The sequence below is a fragment of the Tiliqua scincoides genome, chromosome 4 (assembly GCF_035046505.1).
Source record: "Tiliqua scincoides isolate rTilSci1 chromosome 4, rTilSci1.hap2, whole genome shotgun sequence".
NCBI classification, from domain to species: domain Eukaryota; kingdom Metazoa; phylum Chordata; class Lepidosauria; order Squamata; family Scincidae; genus Tiliqua; species Tiliqua scincoides.
The window spans coordinates 216,910,464-216,930,941 of NC_089824.1; the positions used below are offsets into that span (position 1 = coordinate 216,910,464).

At 41.1% G+C, this 20,478-nt stretch overlaps 1 protein-coding gene across 2 annotated transcripts in view; it reads right to left on the reverse strand.

Moving 5' to 3' along the window:
- Positions 1-20,478, reverse strand: part of DIDO1 (death inducer-obliterator 1) — a 78,855-nt gene that overhangs the window by 11,185 nt on the left and 47,192 nt on the right. For both annotated transcript variants that reach the window (XM_066626269.1, XM_066626268.1), the window contains 9 exons: positions 12,307-12,790; positions 11,441-11,600; positions 10,683-10,799; positions 10,050-10,157; positions 8,718-8,853; positions 7,636-8,188; positions 6,116-6,269; positions 3,084-3,173; positions 1,536-1,731 (listed from right to left, as the gene is read on the reverse strand). In XM_066626269.1, the coding sequence (XP_066482366.1) occupies positions 1,536-1,731; positions 3,084-3,173; positions 6,116-6,269; positions 7,636-8,188; positions 8,718-8,853; positions 10,050-10,157; positions 10,683-10,799; positions 11,441-11,600; positions 12,307-12,790 (1,998 nt within the window). The remainder of the gene's footprint in view (positions 1-1,535; positions 1,732-3,083; positions 3,174-6,115; positions 6,270-7,635; positions 8,189-8,717; positions 8,854-10,049; positions 10,158-10,682; positions 10,800-11,440; positions 11,601-12,306; positions 12,791-20,478) is intronic.

Consider the following 20,478-nt stretch of genomic DNA (forward strand, 5'->3'; position numbering starts at 1 on the left):
CCCATCAAAATTACTTTTCAATAAATAGTAGTCACTGGAGATTGGCCTGCAGAAGAGGAATGGATTATTCCTGGTTACCCAAATAATGTAATGTAGTGGAAGTAGCCTTCTCCTTGTTATGTATGTTTTCAACAGCAAGGCAGATTATGATGTGGGGGTGCTTCTAAATAAAGAGGTTCTTTCCAAACCTTTCCCCCCACCCCTCATACAAACTTTTGATAACTCTCAGATCATAGGTACACAGTCTAATGAAATCTTTTGGGCAAATTCTTTACCTGAATAAAAATATTCCTTTAGAAAACCGGTGTTCAAGCTGCATTTGAGTGAAGCAGTTCCAATTCTTCTGACACTTCTCAGGATTTTCTCAAAAGATTGGTAAGGGCAGACAACTTCCTTGAAAGAGTTATCCTGTGACTACAGATATTTCGCTGGCAAGACCCAGCACTTAGCTGTGTGTTGTAAGGTGTAATCTCAGTTCACACAGGCAGTGACACCTAGCAGGCCTGTAAACCATAAATTATCCCCCAGAACTTCAGGACACTTGTATATGTGCTCATAAAGTGATGCCCTTGGCTCCAAGAGAAGGTGCAAGAAATGTGCTAGATGTCTAGAAAAAGGCATGTCAGAGTCTACAGTTGGTTGTAAACAAGTGAAATTGAGGGGGGGGGGGAATGGGATCGCACTGAAGAAAGCTGAATTTTTCTTCCTTGTCTAATCCAGTAGTTTTTCCAGCTTCGAATGTCAAACCTTTCCTCTTCAGTATTTCCATCATGGAACACCCTCCCCCCAATAATGTAGGGGATTCTCTCCTCAAAGGAGCAATCTGTATAACAGTGTGACCTCTTGAAGAACAGAAGTTCAGTAATACAATATTGAACTAAGGTCAATTTTGAAATCTAATCTATTTCAAAATGCAGCACTTATTTAATCAAAAGCAAAATTTATTCCTCAAGAACTAAAGTGTGAATTTTGTCATAGTTTTCTGTCCTAAAATAATCTATTGGGACTGCCAGGTTCCTTTTTAAACAAGATTATGTTACCCAGTGCTTATTATTGTTAATGTGCAATAGTCAGCCACTCATAAAACATTTGACTCATATGCTTTCTTCCCTCACTCCCCCAGCCCCACAGTGGGATAATGCACCTAAAACAGAAGACCTTGAGGGTGATTGAATATGGGAGATCAGGTACACCTAATAAAGTTGTTCATAGATGACAGTGTTTGGTAACCAGTATCAAGACCTTACCTGTCAGTCAAATTGACCATTTGTGGGTCCCTATGCTTGTAAAATGTGAAGATGCTGCTCACCAGTACTTCTTCAAAGAATGTAGTGTTATGTGCGCGCACACACACACACACACAGTAAGCTGTGAGGCAGGGTTTTAGTTTGCAACTATGTTCCCCATTTTTAAAATGTATTTGAGTGTGTACTATGCATGACAATATCAAGAAGCCACTGGTGTCTGGTGCAACTCCTGTAGTTGTCATGTAAAAGGCCAGAGATATTTTGGGTTTCCTAGAATTCATTGCTTACCTGGTCCCTCAAAGGGCAAAAGTTTGGATGGAATAGGATCCTTAGCACTGAGAGGAATCAAATACAGGTCCTTGACATGTCTGTTGTTATTAGCTACAACACCAAATCGGCCACGACTGCTAAAATAGGAGTACAGAGAAATGTAGGCAACTTCCTCCTCTTCTGTTGCAGGATGGAAACGGATCAAACACAGTTCCTACAAATAAGATAAAAAAATAAAAGGAAACACATTGATCCACTGTCAGTTTTAAAAAGGGCAGATCACTACAATTATTTTAAGAAACAACAACCTCAAAGCTACAGTGGCAACTTCACAGGCTTGTGGGGTTTTTAGTTAAGACTTTTTTCACCACCTTAGCAAATAATGCATATTATTACTGAAATAGAACATAGTAATCAGTCATATTGTATACGGGAGATTGCAAAGCCACTAGTACAATACTGGCTATGTCAGCCATTTTCAACCACTGTGCTATGGCACATTGGTGTGCCGCTAGTGGTCCACAGGTGTGACACAAGAATTTGGGTACCCTTTTTCACCCAGGTGTTTGGGTTGGGACAAATTGAGTTGAATGTCTGTGGATACTGGCAGGGGACGGGGAAGGTCATTTATTAGAAGTGTCAATGGAGGATGTGAGCCCCCCACTGGCAGCATGGTGTGCCTTGTCAATTGTCAAAAACCTGAAGGTGTGCCTTGACAATTTTAGTGCCTTCTCAGTGTGCCATGAGATAAAAAAAAGGTTGAAAATGGCTGGGCTATGTGCTACCTCCATTTCAGAGGCAGTATGGCCCTGAGTACAGCTGTTGGGGAGCAGCAGCATGAGAGAAGTAATGCCCATTTCCGACTTGTGGGTTTCCCAGAGGTCCTTGGTTGGCTACTGTGGGAAACAGGAGACTGGATTAGATGCACCTTTTGTCTGATCCAGCAAAGCTCTTCTTATGCTGGGATGGGGGAGGGGCAGTCAGCAGGCCAAGCAGTTGCCTTTTATTGAATTTTGCCCTTTAATGAATTTTATATTCAAAAAGATCAAACCACACATAATATTAAGCACAGTGTGGCCCTTGCATGCTTTCCTCCTCCCTACCCAGTCAGCCATGGATTTGATCCATACTGGTATCACAGTGGGGGTGTGGTTGGAGGCTTTAACTCTCTGCTTCTCATTCAGGGCTCCCTGTGGCTGGTATTTCCCATGAAGGAAAGGTCGTGATGCGAATGGCCCTCCCATGCAGCTGACTTTCCCTATTATTACTGTGGAAGTAAAACATTCCACAAGCTGTTGGGCGGGAGCTTGTGGAATGTTTTGCTTTTTACCTTAAAGACTGGACCCCTTATCATATTATAAAATGCTTTTGAATGTCCATGTCCGCTCACCTGCAAATAAGAGTGGCTAATGGCACAAAGCGTTCCTATTCAAGAAACTCGGGCCCAATTCTCCCTTCCTCCCAGCAGCAGAATCGCTCGCCTGGTTATTTGGATCCCTCCCACTATTCTTTCAAATAAAATGCACAGTCCTTTACCACCATTATACTTAATTTTTGAATGAGTACCTTTGACACAGAAGATTTAAGTTTGCCAATGTAATCCCACACTGTCTTTGGTGAAATTCTTCCTCCAATATGGATGGTATCTGGTAAATCCTAAATATAAAGCATTGGACAATGGTATGAGACAAGATGATATTTGAGGCCAAAGTCTGCTGTCCCTCCTACATATCCCAATAAACAGAACTAACAACAGGGCCCACAAGACCATAGGCAGGGCTGGCCCAAGACCTCCAGGTGTCTGAGGCAGCATGTCAAATACTGCCCTCCTTTACTTGATAATGTGCCAGCCTCTGCTACTCCTGCTCTCCTGTGTTCTAGGTCAGCACTTCACTCTCCTCCACATTTCCTCTTCCTGTCTGCAGCTCTTCCTTTTCCGTGCAGCAAGTGGAAAGAGAAGGAGGAGCAGTGAAAGCAATTAGGTGGACAAAAATGAGAGCCCCCCCCCACTAATGTGCTGCTTGAGGCAACCACTTCGGGTGGCCTCGTGGATGAGCCCACCCTGATCCTGGGTAAAGCTGACACAGCGCTTGGCAAGATCAGATATTCCTTTCTACCATGGAAAGGGGAAGGAAGACAGCAAGTTAGTATCAGCCTGAGACTCTTATTTTCTCAAACTACCGTATTTATCGGCGTATAACACGCACAGGCGTATAACACGCATCTTCATTTTAAGAGGGAAATTTCAGGAAAAAAATAAGGGTAGCTGCATTCTGTACAACGCCAATCATAAGTAGTGAGGCATTTCCCAAACGTCAGTATTTCTTTGCCCCCACCCCACCTCACCTCCATCTCTTCCCCCACCCCACCTCACCTCACCTCAATCCCTCACCCTCCCCTCCCCAAAGAAAGGGTCTCCACTTACCATATTCATCAGCTGCCAGCGGCTGTGATAATATGCGGCGGGCGCAGCGCTGACATCACGTCACGACGCTGCGCCGCCGCTAGGCACTATTGGGAACGGGATCCCTTAAAGAGGATTCCGTTCCCTGGACATCGGCGTATAACACGCATACATCATTTGCCCCCTATTTTCAGGGGGAAAAAGTGCGTGTTATACGCCGATAAATACGGTAAGCTCAGAAAGCAACATCTGACCAGATCTAATGTGTGTCATGTTTTTTCAAACAGACACAGATTTTATAACAGATGTCTCCTTTTATAAATTGTAACTAGGTTTTTGCTATCTGGCCTAAGCATGTAAGAATTTTTGAAATGGCAATACAATGTTCCTAGCCTATTTCCAGAGAAATAATCACTAAAACCTGTCCTAAAGGTGCAAGCCAGGTCTCACTCTGTGTTAAAATGTTTGCATATGGATGGTACTACACTATTAAGAACACATCATTTCTACAGAACAAATGATAGAACTTTCCATTATCTGTTGCAGGAGAACAGATATTTCTATTTGTTTCCGTTAATTGCAGATCTCAGAATTGGGCACATCAGATTTCTACAAGATCAAGTTTGGAGTCCACTGAACCCATGACCATAATGTTCTTTTTCAAATTAGGAGCAAAAACTTCAGTAATATATACACAAGGAAGTTTTTCACCAAGACCTTTTTCAAATAGAAAAGGAATCCCTCTATTTTGCCCAAAACACATGAAGTGAAAAATAAGCTAATGTTTACATTAATTTCTGTAACATAATTTGTAGATACAGCATGAAGTTCAAAATTCCAGGTAGGATATCATCTTATTCATGCTGACTCCATGAGAAGCATAGCCAACCTAGCACAAGTGGATTTGTTGAAGTGTCCTCCTCCACTAGGCAAGATTAAGCTGTTTCAGCTGTAGCTTTGCTCTCCTCACAGAAACACCGCAAAGAGCTCAAATAAGTAGTCTAGGGAGTTTATGCAAAAGCACCAAGGCCAAATTACTGATGGAGGCTTCTCCTCCATTCCAAAATTCCCAAAAAAAGAAAGGTGCTTAAATTGTGATTATTAAGAGTGAAATCAACAATCCACTATACTGACAGCCCTTCCTACATTTTTGATCAGTACACCAAACAGTTTGATATTACAGTTATCCCATGATAGCTGCAATCAGTTCATTAAATTAGTTTATCAAGATACAACTCAGTACCATTGGGCTTTTCCTTGAGTCTGCCGTCTCATTTTTAATACTCCATTACTACACTATTTGTACCTAGGAGAAAGAATCTTGATCCTTTCCAAATACAGATTCTGACCCAATGTCAAAACTAAAACAAACTTGGCGCCTGGTGGATAATCTGTCCTACACTGAGACCTGGACAAGGAGAAAGTGTGTCTGATGGAGTAGGTCCCAAAAAGTGAAGCTGAGGGACCTCTGTTTGACCCTTGGCTTGTGCTGTCCCACAGAATTCCATCTTGTCTCAAAAGAAAAAGCTGCCATTAATGGTGTCACTCTTTGTCCAACTCTTTTGGAATATTTGAGTTTTATCTAGGCAAATTCATTGGGAAGGTCAATTGGACTGAAAGATGAGATATAAATATTTAAATAAAATACATTTATCCCAGCTAGGTGACAAACACTTGCCATTTCTAGTGATGCTGACTGAAGCGTTTGTGCTCCAGTCAAACAGAAAGTTATATCTTACTCTCCTGAGTGGATATGGAAAGTCACCTTGCTCAAAAAACAAGGTGACCGATATCTAGTGGAAACATTCAATTTGCCACATATTAAGCTGCAGTTGTCTCCACTAATAAGTTTAATATCCTGTTCTGGGACAGTGACTTATTATACACTCATTATAAAAGCCTTACATTGTTGCCAAGCAATCTGAATTATAAATAAAGTGTTATTTTGCTTACATGATTCCTCAAAGTACTTTTAAGTAGAAACATTACTTTAGATAGCTAGAGGAGGTGCAAAGCACCGAGTTTTGCAGGAAGCCTCACTGTGGCATGCAAGCAACCACCTCCCCTCCTCCCCTTCGGAGCCATTCTGGGCAGTGGGTGCAAAACAGAGGCATATGCAAAACTTAGTGCTTGGCACCCCCCCCAGCTACGCCACTGCTGCAGATACAGTTCACACATAAACAGAAAATCTAACCTCACTGAGGTAGTCATAGGCTCCAGAGACAGGGTATGCTTTTGTGACAAACTTGGCCACACTTTGCATGTTGATGAAGCCTTTCCAAATGGTGCTGAGACGGGAGAGAAAGAGAGGAGTATCTCCTTCTTGAGGGGACCGTATCTCTGAAATACTGTAAAAAGAGAAAAACAAGGGGGGAAATAGGTCACAAGTAGTCTTTTTAGCTACCCCCCATAGCAACCTTCAAACCCAAATTTAAGGAGAGGCATTTCCACCTTAAAAAAAAATTACACCTCTAATGTTGCTGAAAGTCCTGTAAGTATTCAAGCGCAAATGGAGACTTGCAACGAAGTGTCAAAGCATCCTCAGCCCATCACAGCAGTGTTCTTCTTTAGAGCTCCAACTCACCTGAATACCTGGACTCAGAACCAGGGAATGGAAAAGGAGACTTTCTTTCCCACATTCCATAAACCTTCCTTTGCAAAGAACAAAGGTTTGACTGCCTGCCAGTCTGAAACAAATACCTTTCTAGTGGGACAGGGGGTGGGGTCTCTGAAAAGTGTGTCAAGGAAATGTGACTTTTTCCTTTCTTACATCATGAAACCACCTCTATTATACTGAAACAGTAGGGTTGAAACAGGCCAATTGCCTCTTGTCCCTCACCTGCATTTTTCCTCACTGAAATCCTCAATCCTGCAAGCTGCTAAGTCTGTTAGATCATTTTTTTCTATTCATTTATGAACTAATGTATTTCCTATGTTGTCTCCCGAGAATGCATAAACATTACAGTACTTTTTTAGTTTTCCTCTTTTAGTTTTTAAACCAATAAACATGGGACCATGTATGTCTGGTATTAGTGAAAAGCAAAGGGCCTTACTGAGTCCTTATCAGGTTTTTTTTAACCTCAGAATGCCAGATGCAAGGGATGGCACCAGGATGTGGGTCTCTTGTTGTCTTGTTTGCTCCCTGGGCCATTTGGTGGGCCACTGTGAGATACCGGAAGCTGGACTAGATGGGCCTTTGGCCTGATCCAGCGGGGCTGTTCTTATGCTCTTATGCTTTCATTTACAAACATACGTACTTATGAGTACCTAGGGACTCCCCCAAGTCTGCAGAAAATACAAACTGTAGGTGACTTGTTTTGCATATAAACTGAAAGGTTCACAACCACCTGAGTTTGCTATTAGTGTAGAGAATATTGTTAAGATCAGAATTCAGTTGCAATTTTACACATATTTATAGACATATTCAGACATATTCAGTGTAGGTTTAGTGATCACAAATATGTGCACTTATCCACATATACCATTCATGTAGGTCAGGTAGAAGGAGCTGTAGCTGCTCCACTCTTGCACTAGAGAGCATTAGGCATGAAAGGGCAGCAGGTGCTGTGGGTGGATGCTTTTTCTCATATTCCAGTGTGTGCCTATGGCAGTAAGTGCACTATGCAAGAAAATACTACAACCAAACAATGACAGCCAAAGTTTTAGATATAGGATGCTATAGTGTTGGTTATATTTTCTCATGCACATACATACCTAACATTTAGTGATGGTGGAACAGCCAAAAATCTTGAATCTGATGAGGATGATGGCTTTGTTAATATTGATTTTGGAGCTGGTAAAACAGATCTAGACAATTCTGACTTACTTTCCCCTACAGAAACTTTGTCAGGTGTGGGAATGGAATACGTTGAAGAAGTCACAGCAGCAGCAGAGGTAGAGGAACTACTCATGGCTGTTCTGGGGTCTTTGCCAGAGACAGTCACAGTTGTGATAACTCCACCAGCATAAGATGCGGGATAGAGAGCACTCTCATTGGATTGGGAAGCTTCTGGGATAGTCTGCCCCTGTGTTAAAGGAACATAGGGTCTTTCCACCACCAAGCTTTGCTGCGGAACCAATTCAGCTGCTATTCCAACAGGTTCTGGAGCATTCTCCAGTTCTTCTTTTGCAGTCTCCACATCGTCTGTTGGTGTTGAGTTTTCAGGTTTTGATTTTGTTTCTGGCTTTGGTTCTGCCTTTTTAGCAGATGATGATGATAGTTTCGGTTTTTTTGAAGTTGATTCTTCATCAGATGCTGAAAGTTGACCTGCAACAATCACATATAAGCATCACAAACGAGTGAGCTGGTGTGATCTGATGGGCAGAATGCGCCCATACTTGGACCATGAAGATGGGGAGAGTCACAATCTAAAAGCAGATTGTCAGTAATGCAGCTTTCAGACTTAGTTTGATCAAAATAAGGTAAAGACAGAAGCTGTCTATACGCTGTGTAAATCAGTATTCATTACTATGTAGCAAAGAACATTAAACAAAAAAAGTCAAAGGCTTTCTTGCATTTTGGAAAACAAGAGAGATTTGCTGTAAAAGATGTCTAACTTCCTTAAATTCATCCAAACAATAAAGAAATCCCCAGATTATTTGCTGAAGACTGCAAGCAACAAGATGTGCAAATACCATTACAAATGCAACAAGTTGTCTGAAAAGTCTATTTACCAATGTGTTCAAATTGAGCATTCATGCATCAAATTTTGCAAACAACTTTATTATGTTGTCTACCTTTCTGCCCTGCTTGTCAAGTATGTAGACAGCTGAGCAGTATTATTTTATATACATACCAGTACAGATTTTGCAGTTAAGGTCAAAAAGATGAGCTCGATGCTGATTTGTTGTGTCCTTTAACATACTGCTGAAAACATCGAGAAGGGGGGCACTGCTTTTCTCAGGAGCCGCTCGATCGGATTCTTGCTGCTCCTATATATGAATGCATGAACCCAGTCAGTCGTATGATTTGCTGCTTTTCCCATTCATTTAAAGTATACAGTATGTACAAATTGTTTGCTGAATTAAAGTCATACAAATGACTGAATTAAAGTCATACAAATGCTACTTTTAAAAAAAACAACACTTGCTACTACTAAAATCTGGGTATGAGCTTACATTTGCACAGCCATCCACACACAGAACAATCACCATAGGCCTGAGCTTATCAACCACCTTCTTTTTCCAGGTATCATCTTTTCTGGGTACCACTTTTGCCATGTGTTACCACTACCACCAGAAACGGCAGTTGTGTACAGGAGCAGGTAGCTCGCCATATAGCTGTTGCTGTGCCCTGCACCCACCCACTCAAACTATGCCTCTCTGGAAAAGCCAGGCAGCTACACACAGCCACATCTTGCTCACCACTGCCCTCTTCCAGAAGGGAGGACACATTGCCACCATAGCAGTGGCATCTAATGATACTAGTCACTAATGTCACTAAATACTACTTCTAGCTGAAAAACACTGCTGTAGACCCAATGGAGCTTCCAGCTTATTTAAATTCCTCACTGGAAACCTGGATGGGGACATTGCACGTCGGTCAAACATACTTCTGCATGCATGCTTCCAATAATACCCTGCTAATTGGGTAAGAGGCACTTTTTCAAGTGGGTGCTCCTTTTTTTAGCAGGGGGAGAGTAACTGGCCCACCTCACCCCAGCACTGTCTGTTCTAGTGGCTGCCTGCTGGTGCTGCATCTTTTTAGATTGTGAGCCCTTTTGGGACAGGGAGCCATTAGATATTTGATTTTCTCTGTCAACCACTTTGTGAACTTTTAGTTGAAAAGCGGTATATAAATACTGTTAATATTAATATTAATAATAATAATAATAATAATAATATTAAGAAGAAGAAGAAGAAGAAGAAGAAGAAGCAGCAGCACTAGGTCCTATGGAAATCCTGCACTATGTGTGCACCCAGTCTCACGAATGGATCATCACACACACACACACACACACACACACACACACTTTTCTTTTTACATATCACAGAACTTTTCTAGCATGTTGAAACATCCTATTTCAGGAGCATATGGCATCTCGTCCTTATATAAACTAGAAAGAAATTCACTTTTCATGAATGATGCGTTCAACTTGTAAACCAACACTCCAGTGATATATACTCACATCTGAGTCAGACAGGGGTGGGGAATCTTCCATGTTAACATCTGGAATGGGTTCTTGTTTTGCAGTGGATTTCTTATTTTCGAAAGATTTTCGTCTAGATGCCATTATCTACAAAAAATTATTTTCACCAAACAAATCTGGGAGTCTGTTTTCAATCATTACTTAGCAGTCAATTACCAAACTTTAATTAATACTAAGAATTCACTCAATTTATCTAAGTCCAACTTTTATTTAGCCTCTGAGATGTCAGATACTATCTGCATAGTATGTTAACTGTACTTCCCTTTAAAGAAACGGAGATTTCAACTATCTGACATCTTTGTATATTTGTGTCCAGACCTCCTCTGATTTTTCCCTAACCAAGTCTCTCAGCCACAACCATTTCTAGCGATCTTTTCTAATTCCAAAAAAACAACAGAGTTGCCAGAATCTTAGGCAAGGGTTACATTCTGAGGTCAGCACATGAAGTCAGAATTGTGGATCATGTGCCATTGCTTTAAGAACTAAATGCACAGTAGGACAGACATGTGGCAACTTCATTCTCCCATTTCTGGCTTGCTCCAGGGCATAAACAGAGTAAACGGAATGGCAGGCTATCCTTATTTAGCATCTATGCAGATTTTTATTACTTACTGATTTGGCTGGTTTTTCTTTCCATACAGATAGCTCTTTGGATAAAAGTTCTTCTGGCTTCATTCTTACTAGCTTTGACAAAGCAATATCTTCTCGAAGAACACGATGGAAAAGCCCCTGAGGAGGAAAAGAATTTTATCATCGAGATTATGAATGCTTACGTTACTAACAAAAGAGCATTTTCTACTTAGGTAAGAGAATGGCTTCATCTCATTATGTCATTATTAAGAGAGTGGCTTTATCTCATTATTAATTTTGAAAAATCTTGTTTATTAGCAAGTCAGTGGAAACACTGGCTTCTCCCTTTTGAGCAGAAGACAACATGCCATATCAAACCACTCTCTAAGCTCTCCTCAATTTCAAAAGGACTTTGCCATGCAGCATGGGAGGATGCTGATCAGGAAATGCAAGCCCAGATCTCTTTGGCTTGTGGAATGACTCATGGACTTCTTTGGACACAACTCAGTGAAAGTGTAAACACAATTTTTTAAAAAATTAATATTACCAGATTAGCAAAATAGATTGGAACCATTTCTGATGCTGTATCAGTGAAGAAACTAGAACATTATCATGAGTGATTAGCAACCTAGAACAAGTAAGAACATAGTAGAGCATTACCTAATCTCTCTCTCCCCTAGCTCATACTTCCATAGTAATCAAAAGTTATTTAGGATATAGATGTAATCAGATCAAGTCTGCTTGCTGTTCTATTAAAAAAATGTTTAAAATCCTGCTCCCCATTTTCATACAAAACAAACCTGATTCTTGGGGTCCTTGAGGTTGAACATAATGCTGCGATATTTACTCTTATACCGATTGTCTGTAGCTTGGAACAAGTTAAACATCTCCTTCTCAATATTCAGTGCAATCTTTCCCACTTCATTCTCTGTCATGACCAGATCATCACTATCGTTTACTCTGTCAAAAGATCAATGAAGAACAGATGAAGCTGTGTGCAGTTGCTAGCTGGATGAAACAAGGGAATCTGAGGTCTTCTAAGATGAACAGATCTTACACTCTCATAAGTGGTCCACTGAGGTAAAAGAACTATACAGATACGTGTCACTTAAAGACAGTGTTCCCGTCTCTAAAACCCATGGTTAAGTGAAGTCATTAGTAAACTAATTTCTTACCTTTGTGTTACTGGAATGCCTCACAGGGAGGCCTCTTCTGTGTTGCACCAGGCTGGTGACCCACTCTACTGGCCTCCACAGGCCTCTAGAATGGCTTATAGAAGCCTCCAAAAGCCACTTCCGGTTTTTGGAGACAAGCTGCAAGTTGTCTCTGAAAACCGGAAGCAGCTTTACAAACTTTATATTCATTTAGACACTGACTAGCACACACAGTACAAAATATTAAGGTAGTTTAATATGTATTCAATCAGTTGCATCCTAAGAAAGTTAAGATTTTGAAGTCCCATTGAAATTCATGGGAAGCTAGTCACAACTACCTTGTTTCATTAACACCTATGGTGTTTAGTAATAATGGACATTTTTAGGATACATCCCACTCTATCTAACATGCTGTCTAAATTAAGAACACTGTCACTACTGTCATGGTAATGCCAAATAAATTTGACCCTCAAATCGTTTGATTTTAAAGAGTGAGAGCACTTAGATCCTACCTTTTCCACAAAATCTCTTTAAGAGACCTCCGAATATTTTGTCTGATTTGGGAGTTGGGCTGTGATGGATTAGCACTTGCAGCTAATTTTGCTTGTGAAGCTGCCGAAGTTGATGAAGATGAGGAAGATACTAATGGCCTTTTAAGTCCTCCACCTGTGCTAGAAGAGGCATTTGCCTTTTTAGAAACCGAGGATGTTCCATAGGAGGAAGGTGAAGGCTTCAGTGATGACACATTGCTTGATGTAGGTGGACCACTTGAAAGCGGGGATTTCTTAGGTATCACCCCTTTGAATCCTGCAGCAGAATGTTTAATTGGGTGTTTAGTTAGTGAAGTACTAGTAAACACAGGAGGCTTCTTCTGAGGCAGATTTCTCATTTGGGAAGACATTGGCTTCTCAATGGAGGAAGTTGAAACAACAATTTTCTTTGATGCCACAGTAGATTCTGCTGGTTTATCCTCATTCTTCCGCTCTTCTTTTTGTGCTATTACAAAAATAAAATAAAATAGGCTGCATTGAGCTCTATCAAGATCAAATGAGCACATGTTGCATGAACAATGCATGCAAATAATGTCTAATGTTTACCAGGAACAACATTATAGCAAAGAAAGATGACCAAAGGAAAAATGACCATCTTCTGTATTTTTAAAGGTTGGTCCATCTTCAAAGATTGCACACGTGGTTTAACATTATACTTTTATATATACACATACACACGAGTGTAAAAAATAAGAGGCTTCTGACTAAAATTCAGTAATTGAGTTTTTTCATTCTTTATTACCAGGTTCTTCCAACAGAGCTACAAAGATATTTTCCATCTGTCCTACATAGTTCCAATCATATTTTTATTCCAAGCAGACACCAAAGTATATTAAAACAAGTTGTTTCGGCTGAAGAAGAGGGACGGATGGGCGGCATCTAGATTAAACAATCCAAACATTTATTCTTTGTCCAATATGATTGAAGAATACACATCAAACAGCTAAAAGTTAACTTGTCTTAGGTTGAGCAAACAACCTGCACTTTTTAGGACTCTTAAAAAATATTGTGCACGTGGACTAGGATACACAACCTTTGTAGGAGTAGTTGCTGCTCCTCACCTAGACAGGAAGTTTCCTGTACCTGAAGCAGAGGCAGCCACATGGGAAGCAGGGTACATACTATGCATGTCAATGTGAACCATATGGGCTCTGCCAGACAGCACCTGATAAATTTGGCTGCAATCCTACACATGCTTACCTGGGAGTAAGTCTCTCTGAACTCAACAGAACATCTGAGAAGAAATGCACAGAATCCAGTGGTTTGCAATGTGTGGATCCATGGCCCACCAGTGGGTTCATGACCCGATTTTTGGTGGTTTGAGAAACTGGCAGGGTAGATTAGGCTATGCATATCAAGGATTAAACAACTTGCTACTTGGGGGGAGCACTGCTGCCCATTCACCATTAAAATGAAACATTTTTCATGGGTTCCGATGCTAAAAATTTTGAGAATCACTGGATTAGGATATTAGATTTCCAGACAACATAAGAGCCTTGCTGCATCAGGCCAAGATCCATCTAGTTCAGCTTCCTTTATCTCAGTTTGGCCTATCAGATGCTTCTGGGAGCACCCAAGACAACATTCCAGCTGTATTTTATTTCCACTCCTTTGCACCTGGCATTCAGAGATAGGCTACCTTGCATATAGTCATTGTGGCTTGTAACCTGTGATGAACATTTCCTCCTTAAATCTGTCTGATCCCCTTTTAAATACACCATAGCATCTACATAAGCCAGTTGGTATGCTACAAGAAAGCAGTGAAGGTAACAGAACTTTTTACAGGCTACAGCGAAAATACAGAATTGATGGGCTGTTAATGTTTGCAGTACAACTTCAAAAATGCTTCCTTGTAATAAAGTTATGCCTGCTAGTAATTGATTACTATAGTTACCTGCTAGTAATTCTTACTACAATTCTTATATAAGCTTATGTAGAGATATCCCATTGTGAAGAATTGGAGATAGATGTTTCATAAATTTAGCTTTTTAAAATGTATTTTTATCCCAACACACAGTTCAGTAAGAGTTGTTTTATTTTATGTACTGCTGACAACTGCCATGAGACATACATTGCAGGAAAGCAGGTAGTCACAGAAATTTAGAGAAAAATGTCACTCCAAGGGAGGGCACCAGGACGAGGTCTCTTGTTATCTGGTGTGCTCCCTGGGGCATTTGGTGGGCTGCTGTGAGATATGGGAAGCTGGACTAGATGGGCCTATGGCCTGATCCAGTGTGGCTGTATTTATGTTCTTACCCCACTTTCTGTGGCAACGGTTTCCGATGATACTTAGTCTGCAACAATAAAATTATATGAATTCTGTCTTGTGATGGGGTGGCCTCATCTTCACTTGGAAAATAATTTTATAATTTGCCTTACATTACAGAAGAACCTGACTATTTTTCAGCCTCTCTGTTTAAAACATAACTGAAGCATAAATAATTGCATTTAAAACCCATATTTAGAACAGACGAGTCAAAACTTGTTGCACTGTATACTGTTCACAGATTTTAGTTTGTACTTTAGTACAATTCACAACACTCAGACATATACACAAAAGTAGTCAACACTAATAAAAACTGAAATAGTTATAGCTTTGTTAACAGTTTATGAAAATTCATTAGAAAGCACTATTTAGCAGCTAGCAGACAATACAAGTGGCCTTCAGTATCCGCAGGTTTGGTACCCATGGATTTGAATATCCACTGGTTCTGAATATCTGGAGTTGAATATCAGTTGGTACCCCCATGGGGTGGGCCACCTGTAGCCCTCGGAACCCGACCAGAGCTGTGCTGTGGTCGAGTTTGGAGGCCCTTCTGAGGGTCAAAAACCGTGACTTGTGGTTTTTGGCTGAAAACTGGAAATTAGAGTTTCAGCCCTCAAAAGGGATCTGGCCAGAGCACAGCTCTGGTTGGGCTTGGAGGATTTGGAGTACCCAAATTCACAGGTTCCAGTATCCATGGTGGTTCTGGGAACAGATAAAGAGAGTCACCCTGTACTTTAAGACCTCCACTAGTCCAGTTCTTCCCCAAAGCCCTTGTTTGCATTGGTTTGGATCCAAAGAGCTATTGAGACTCATGTAAAGGTCTTGTGCTACATGAAGAGAATGGTTCTTTTTGTTTGAGCAATTGGCAGACATGTCATGCTCTTCAAAATTCTGATATGCCTGTTGATTTCAAAAGCTACTTTACCATGCAGCACAGGGCACTGCCATTCAAACCCGCACACGTTAAGGAAGGCTGAAGGCCCACTGGTTTCAGAGACATAACATTTCAGGAAGCTTCGTATCCTGGCTGTACTTGTTACTAAGCATGTTTTTCTACAAAGAGTTACAGTCTTAATTCATACTACTGAGGTTATATTCCTGGAAGCACAAACCACAATGGCAGCACTACTAGAAACAAAAATGTGTTCCATTTTCCCTTCATTAACAAATCCAATACTATTTTTTATTTTAGTAGAAAGATTCTGTTCAAAAGTTGATGAACTTTATGGTATAGGAATGGAAAGCAATCCATCACCCTCTGAACTCTGTGGTATGCAATAGCATTGCTTGACAACACTTGGCCATCCACTGGCAGCAACTGTTGTCGTCACGCAATACTGCTACAACATCATTGTCTAAGGATGATTCATGGCAGCACCACAACACACATTTTTGGTACCAAGTTAGCAGTGGCCATTATACACCACCCAAAATATTTTTATGTCAGAACAGGAATTCAATTAAATTAGATCACTAGAAAGTCAAATTCCTTGTTCAAAGTTCAATGTTAAAGTTCAAGAATTAGTTCAAGAAGTTCAAGTCAAAGTTCAATGTTAAAGTTCAAGAATTACCTTTGGAATCATCTACCAACCAGAGACCCAGAAAGAATTTGTTTTATACAAAGACAGCAGAAGATTGTAGTACTATACACATTTATATTCCATTCTTCAACCAACGAACTCAAAGGAGAATACAAGGCACCCTCCCTTTATCATAACCCTGTGAGCCAGATCAGGCTACAAGACAGTGACTTAAGTTCACAATTGAGTTTCACTGAGAAATTACTCAAAACCAAGTCTTCCTAGTCCTAATTCCAACACTGTAATCATTGAGTCCTAATTCAAAGTTGTGACCACTGATCTACACTGGCACTCTAATTCTAACTGTCAGGTGACTCATGATGTGGCCATGTTAGTTTTTTATATTTCTAGTAATCTTTAAAATTTAGTTCCCAAAGCACTTTGCTTAGTCACTTCTGAACTTTTTGTCTGTAGGCTACTTAGGATCCCCTCAACCTCCACTACCCTCAACAGAAGCTACTAAAAACTTGCTGTTTGGTGCTGGTACATAATTTGCTTCTCTCCCAAACCATCCTGCTCCACACTTACAGCCCAGGTGGTTGCTTTTCCTAATGCACTGCAAGCATTAAGCACACTTCCAATTCCCTGTGCTCTTTTCTTTCTCCTTCAGAGGATTTTACGATTCCCTTGGAAACAGGGACTGAATTGGATTGCTCTACTACTGTTCACTTTGAAATAAGCTTGAATTTGGTAATAGCATAAAACAATACAGGGCTTTATATATTTGGAAGCTCTGTCCAAATGCTGAGTTAGAAAGAGCATAAAATTTTGCATTCAAAAAAGCCCAGCCATTCAGTTCCTCAATCAAGTGCCTTGTCCTTATTGTTAAAAGGAGAGACATGAAACTGTGTGTTATGCTTGATAAACTCTCTGAAGTTCTTTCATTGTTTGCAGATAGCTTCTCATGCAGTCTCACTCGAAGCACAAATCACAGAATCTAGTTTGTGAACATGATTTACCCTGCAGAAAGTCCATCAGGTGTACCATGTATAGGATAAACAGGTCACTTTTTGAAGTCACATTGCTACGTCTTTCTAATCATCAAATGTGCAAGATCCTAAAGCATCCTTTTGTTTCTTGGAGGGAACTCACATTACTGAATGAGAGGTCACTGAAGGTTACAATGCTCTCTCTCGGCACATGCCAGGAAATGCAGAAGAGAGGCACTAATTAATTTCACATGGCTGGGAGAGCATCGTTGCTAGGCAAGCTCTCCTTTACTTAATGGTTGCTTGTTCATACATTCAAAAGTTAACACGTAACTTTTGTCTTTGCCTGTATGATATATGTGACTATAAAAAAATTAAGATAATATCTTCACGCTAGTACTTTCTTTCAGGTTAAGATTTGTTTGCTAATCAAATCACAAACTGGGATTTGAAGAACTAGTGAAAATGTTCAAGTTTTAGTTTAGATTTTAATTATGGGTTTCTCTTCCACTCGTTTGAAGAGTGGGCTTTCCATTCTGCATGTGGCAAGTAGTGCTTTATAGATTTGCAGTTACAGCATGCAGTGGGCATCCCTGTTCACATTTACTAAAACCAAGGAGAAATTGTTTTGTACTAGACTGCCTAATAACCTCTAGCCCACCACCAAAAGCAGGTCCCCCAAATGTGCCAGTCTTCAAAACTATCAATTGAGAATTCAGATGAAGTTTTTGTGTGAAAACAGGGTAAAGGCACTAATAGGTTTTAGTAGGGTCTATGGGCAAGTGGAGTCCTTGCAGATTTGCAGAAAACTTCTCTCAAAAATGTTTCTCAGAAAAGCAAAACAAATTGGCTAAAGGGTGTAGTGATAGTGGTCTGGGAGCACCTCATCCTGCAGTATTGCCTAAGCAAAGCAGGCATGAATCTAATTCATCCCTTGCATAGGGGACCACCATCAGTCCAGTGTAAGATCCAGCTATAGGCTTAATTTTAAAAAGGAAAAGGTTTGAGAACTGCTCAGCAGCCAGGGTTGTGGTTTCAATGAAACAAAAATTCACATTTCAAAAAACAGCAAGAAGAGTAGCACATGGACAAAAATTAAAGGGCTCTTAGGGAAACAAGATGCTAGAGTGAGCTGCTGAAACTGAACATGAAGCCCCGTCAGAAGAAACAGTGAACAGGGGCTGCCTGCATCCCCTATATACTTGGCTTCATTTTTCTGTAGTCCTCCCCTAATGCTACTCATCAGCATGCATTGTCACAGCAAGAGCAAGTTCTGGTGCTGGGACATGAAAACACACACACCCAGTGGCGCAAGGATAATAAGGGGGGGGCAGCTGGAGAGAAGAGGAAAAACAAACAGGCTGTATCTCCAGGGGCCATTCGTACATCAAAGCAAAAATTCAAAACAGGGGGGGATCTGAATTTGCCTCCAGGCATGTACCACTTGCATGCAGAAGGGGGGTTTTGGAACACATGCATAGCTGCAGCCCATCTCAGGTGGACAGAGGAGGAGCGACAGCAGACGTTGGCCAGATCACTAGGCTGTGTGGGTAGGAAGCTTTGAGGCCTTCAGCGGGGACAGGGGGAGGTCAAGAACTGGACTGCGCAAAAGTTGTACAGGAAGCCTAAAGGTGAGTGTGCACCCGAACAGTTCAGTGTGCCAGAGTGCACTGCCAAACAGTTACTACTTGAAATAATGTCCAGCTACTGCTATAAAGGGAAATCAAACCCACTCCAGATGGTGTCCAGATCAAGATAATGGGTTCAGTCTACAAGACATCTGAGCAATTCTATCTAATTCTATCTAAATAAGGAAAGAGCTGGATTAAAGTTCTTGTCTGTTAATTTCACCCTCTTTCAGTTGCACATGCAAAATAGTTACAAGCAGGAAAGGTCCAGTTATGAACCCCAAAAACCTAACCAAATAAACCTTACGGCAAAATGCTCGATGCACAACAGTCAGTTTCTCATTAGGTAACCGGAATCTTAAAAGGTTACTCGTCGTCAATTAGTCCCCAAGACATAAGAGCATCATTTTCACAACGGCTTTCCCCGTTCAGGATGTGCTTCTGTAGTCCATATAAAATGAGTACAAACTTCAAGACATACAGGGATTTCATTTCTTGCAAAAGATCCTCTCCATTTTGGAACAAGTTGTAAACTTGTGGGGCTCATTAGCCAATCGTTCCCCAAAGGAGAATGCTTATGTTCTCTTCTGGAAGCACACCAACTGATGTAAAGCTTACAAGGGAAACAAAACACACTTTTAACGTTGCAATTACACTAAGTCTTCTTTGAAAACCACATTAAATAAGAGGTCACCCAGCACCAAATCAAGCCTCATTCATTTAGAAAAACGCTCAGGCAACAGCAGTGCAGAACACCTTCTGGCAATCCCTGTATATTGTGTTCAGAACTTTAGTGCTTGCCCCTCCCCTCTGGAAGCCATTTTGATCTTTTTGTGACACACTTGCCAGGGAATTTGGCACCACTAGAGTACCCATTACAGTAAGACTGTGATCCCCTGTGCAGTGTATTTTTTGTCTATATCTACTGAGGAATAGCTTGACACAGAAGATGCCTAGCCTTGCCCTTTTGTATAGCCCACCTAAAGGACCCACCTGCTCCTGTACAGCTCAAAGTCTGCTGCCACTTGTGCCTCAGGTTGGTCCAGAAGCGGAGCTGGAGCGTGGGCGGCACAATAAGTACAGCATGCTCCGCAATGCGCTGTGTAAGTGGCCTCTCCCACTCATCGTCAGAGCCATTCACAGCAGCGATGGTCAATTGCCATTGCTACCTCAATGGCTTTGCAATTTGGTGTGTTGTGGAGCACGCTGAACTTATCCCCCCCCCCCAATTCTGCTTCTGGCTGACCACCTATGCTTTAGAAACTGTGAAGTACTTGACAGGATACTGAAGCAGAACTCTGCATAGCGGTAGACCAGTTTAAAAATGCAGAAACACATTTTAAGTTCTAGACCAGTGGTTCCCAAACTGTGAGTCATGGCTCCCTGGGGAGCCGCGGAAAGCTAGGCCAGGGGAGCCGCATATATAATGACTATATATTAGAGGTATATTTTCCCATTCCTCTCAATACTAGCCTGCAATCCAAGAAAAAAAAAATGGAATTCCATTAACCCCAGTGGGAAGCATAATGTGTGCCTAAGTACCAAAAGGGAAAAGCTGGATGTAAAGAATACTTGTACTGAAGTTGCTGTAATGAAGAGGCACTCCCCTTGCTCAAGACCTTCCAGAAGGCACAGGGGCACATTTTGAGTTTCACAAATGCACATTAGATTGATGGTCTTGCATGGAACCAACCCCAATGACCCACACGTTGGATGGCAGTAATCAAGTT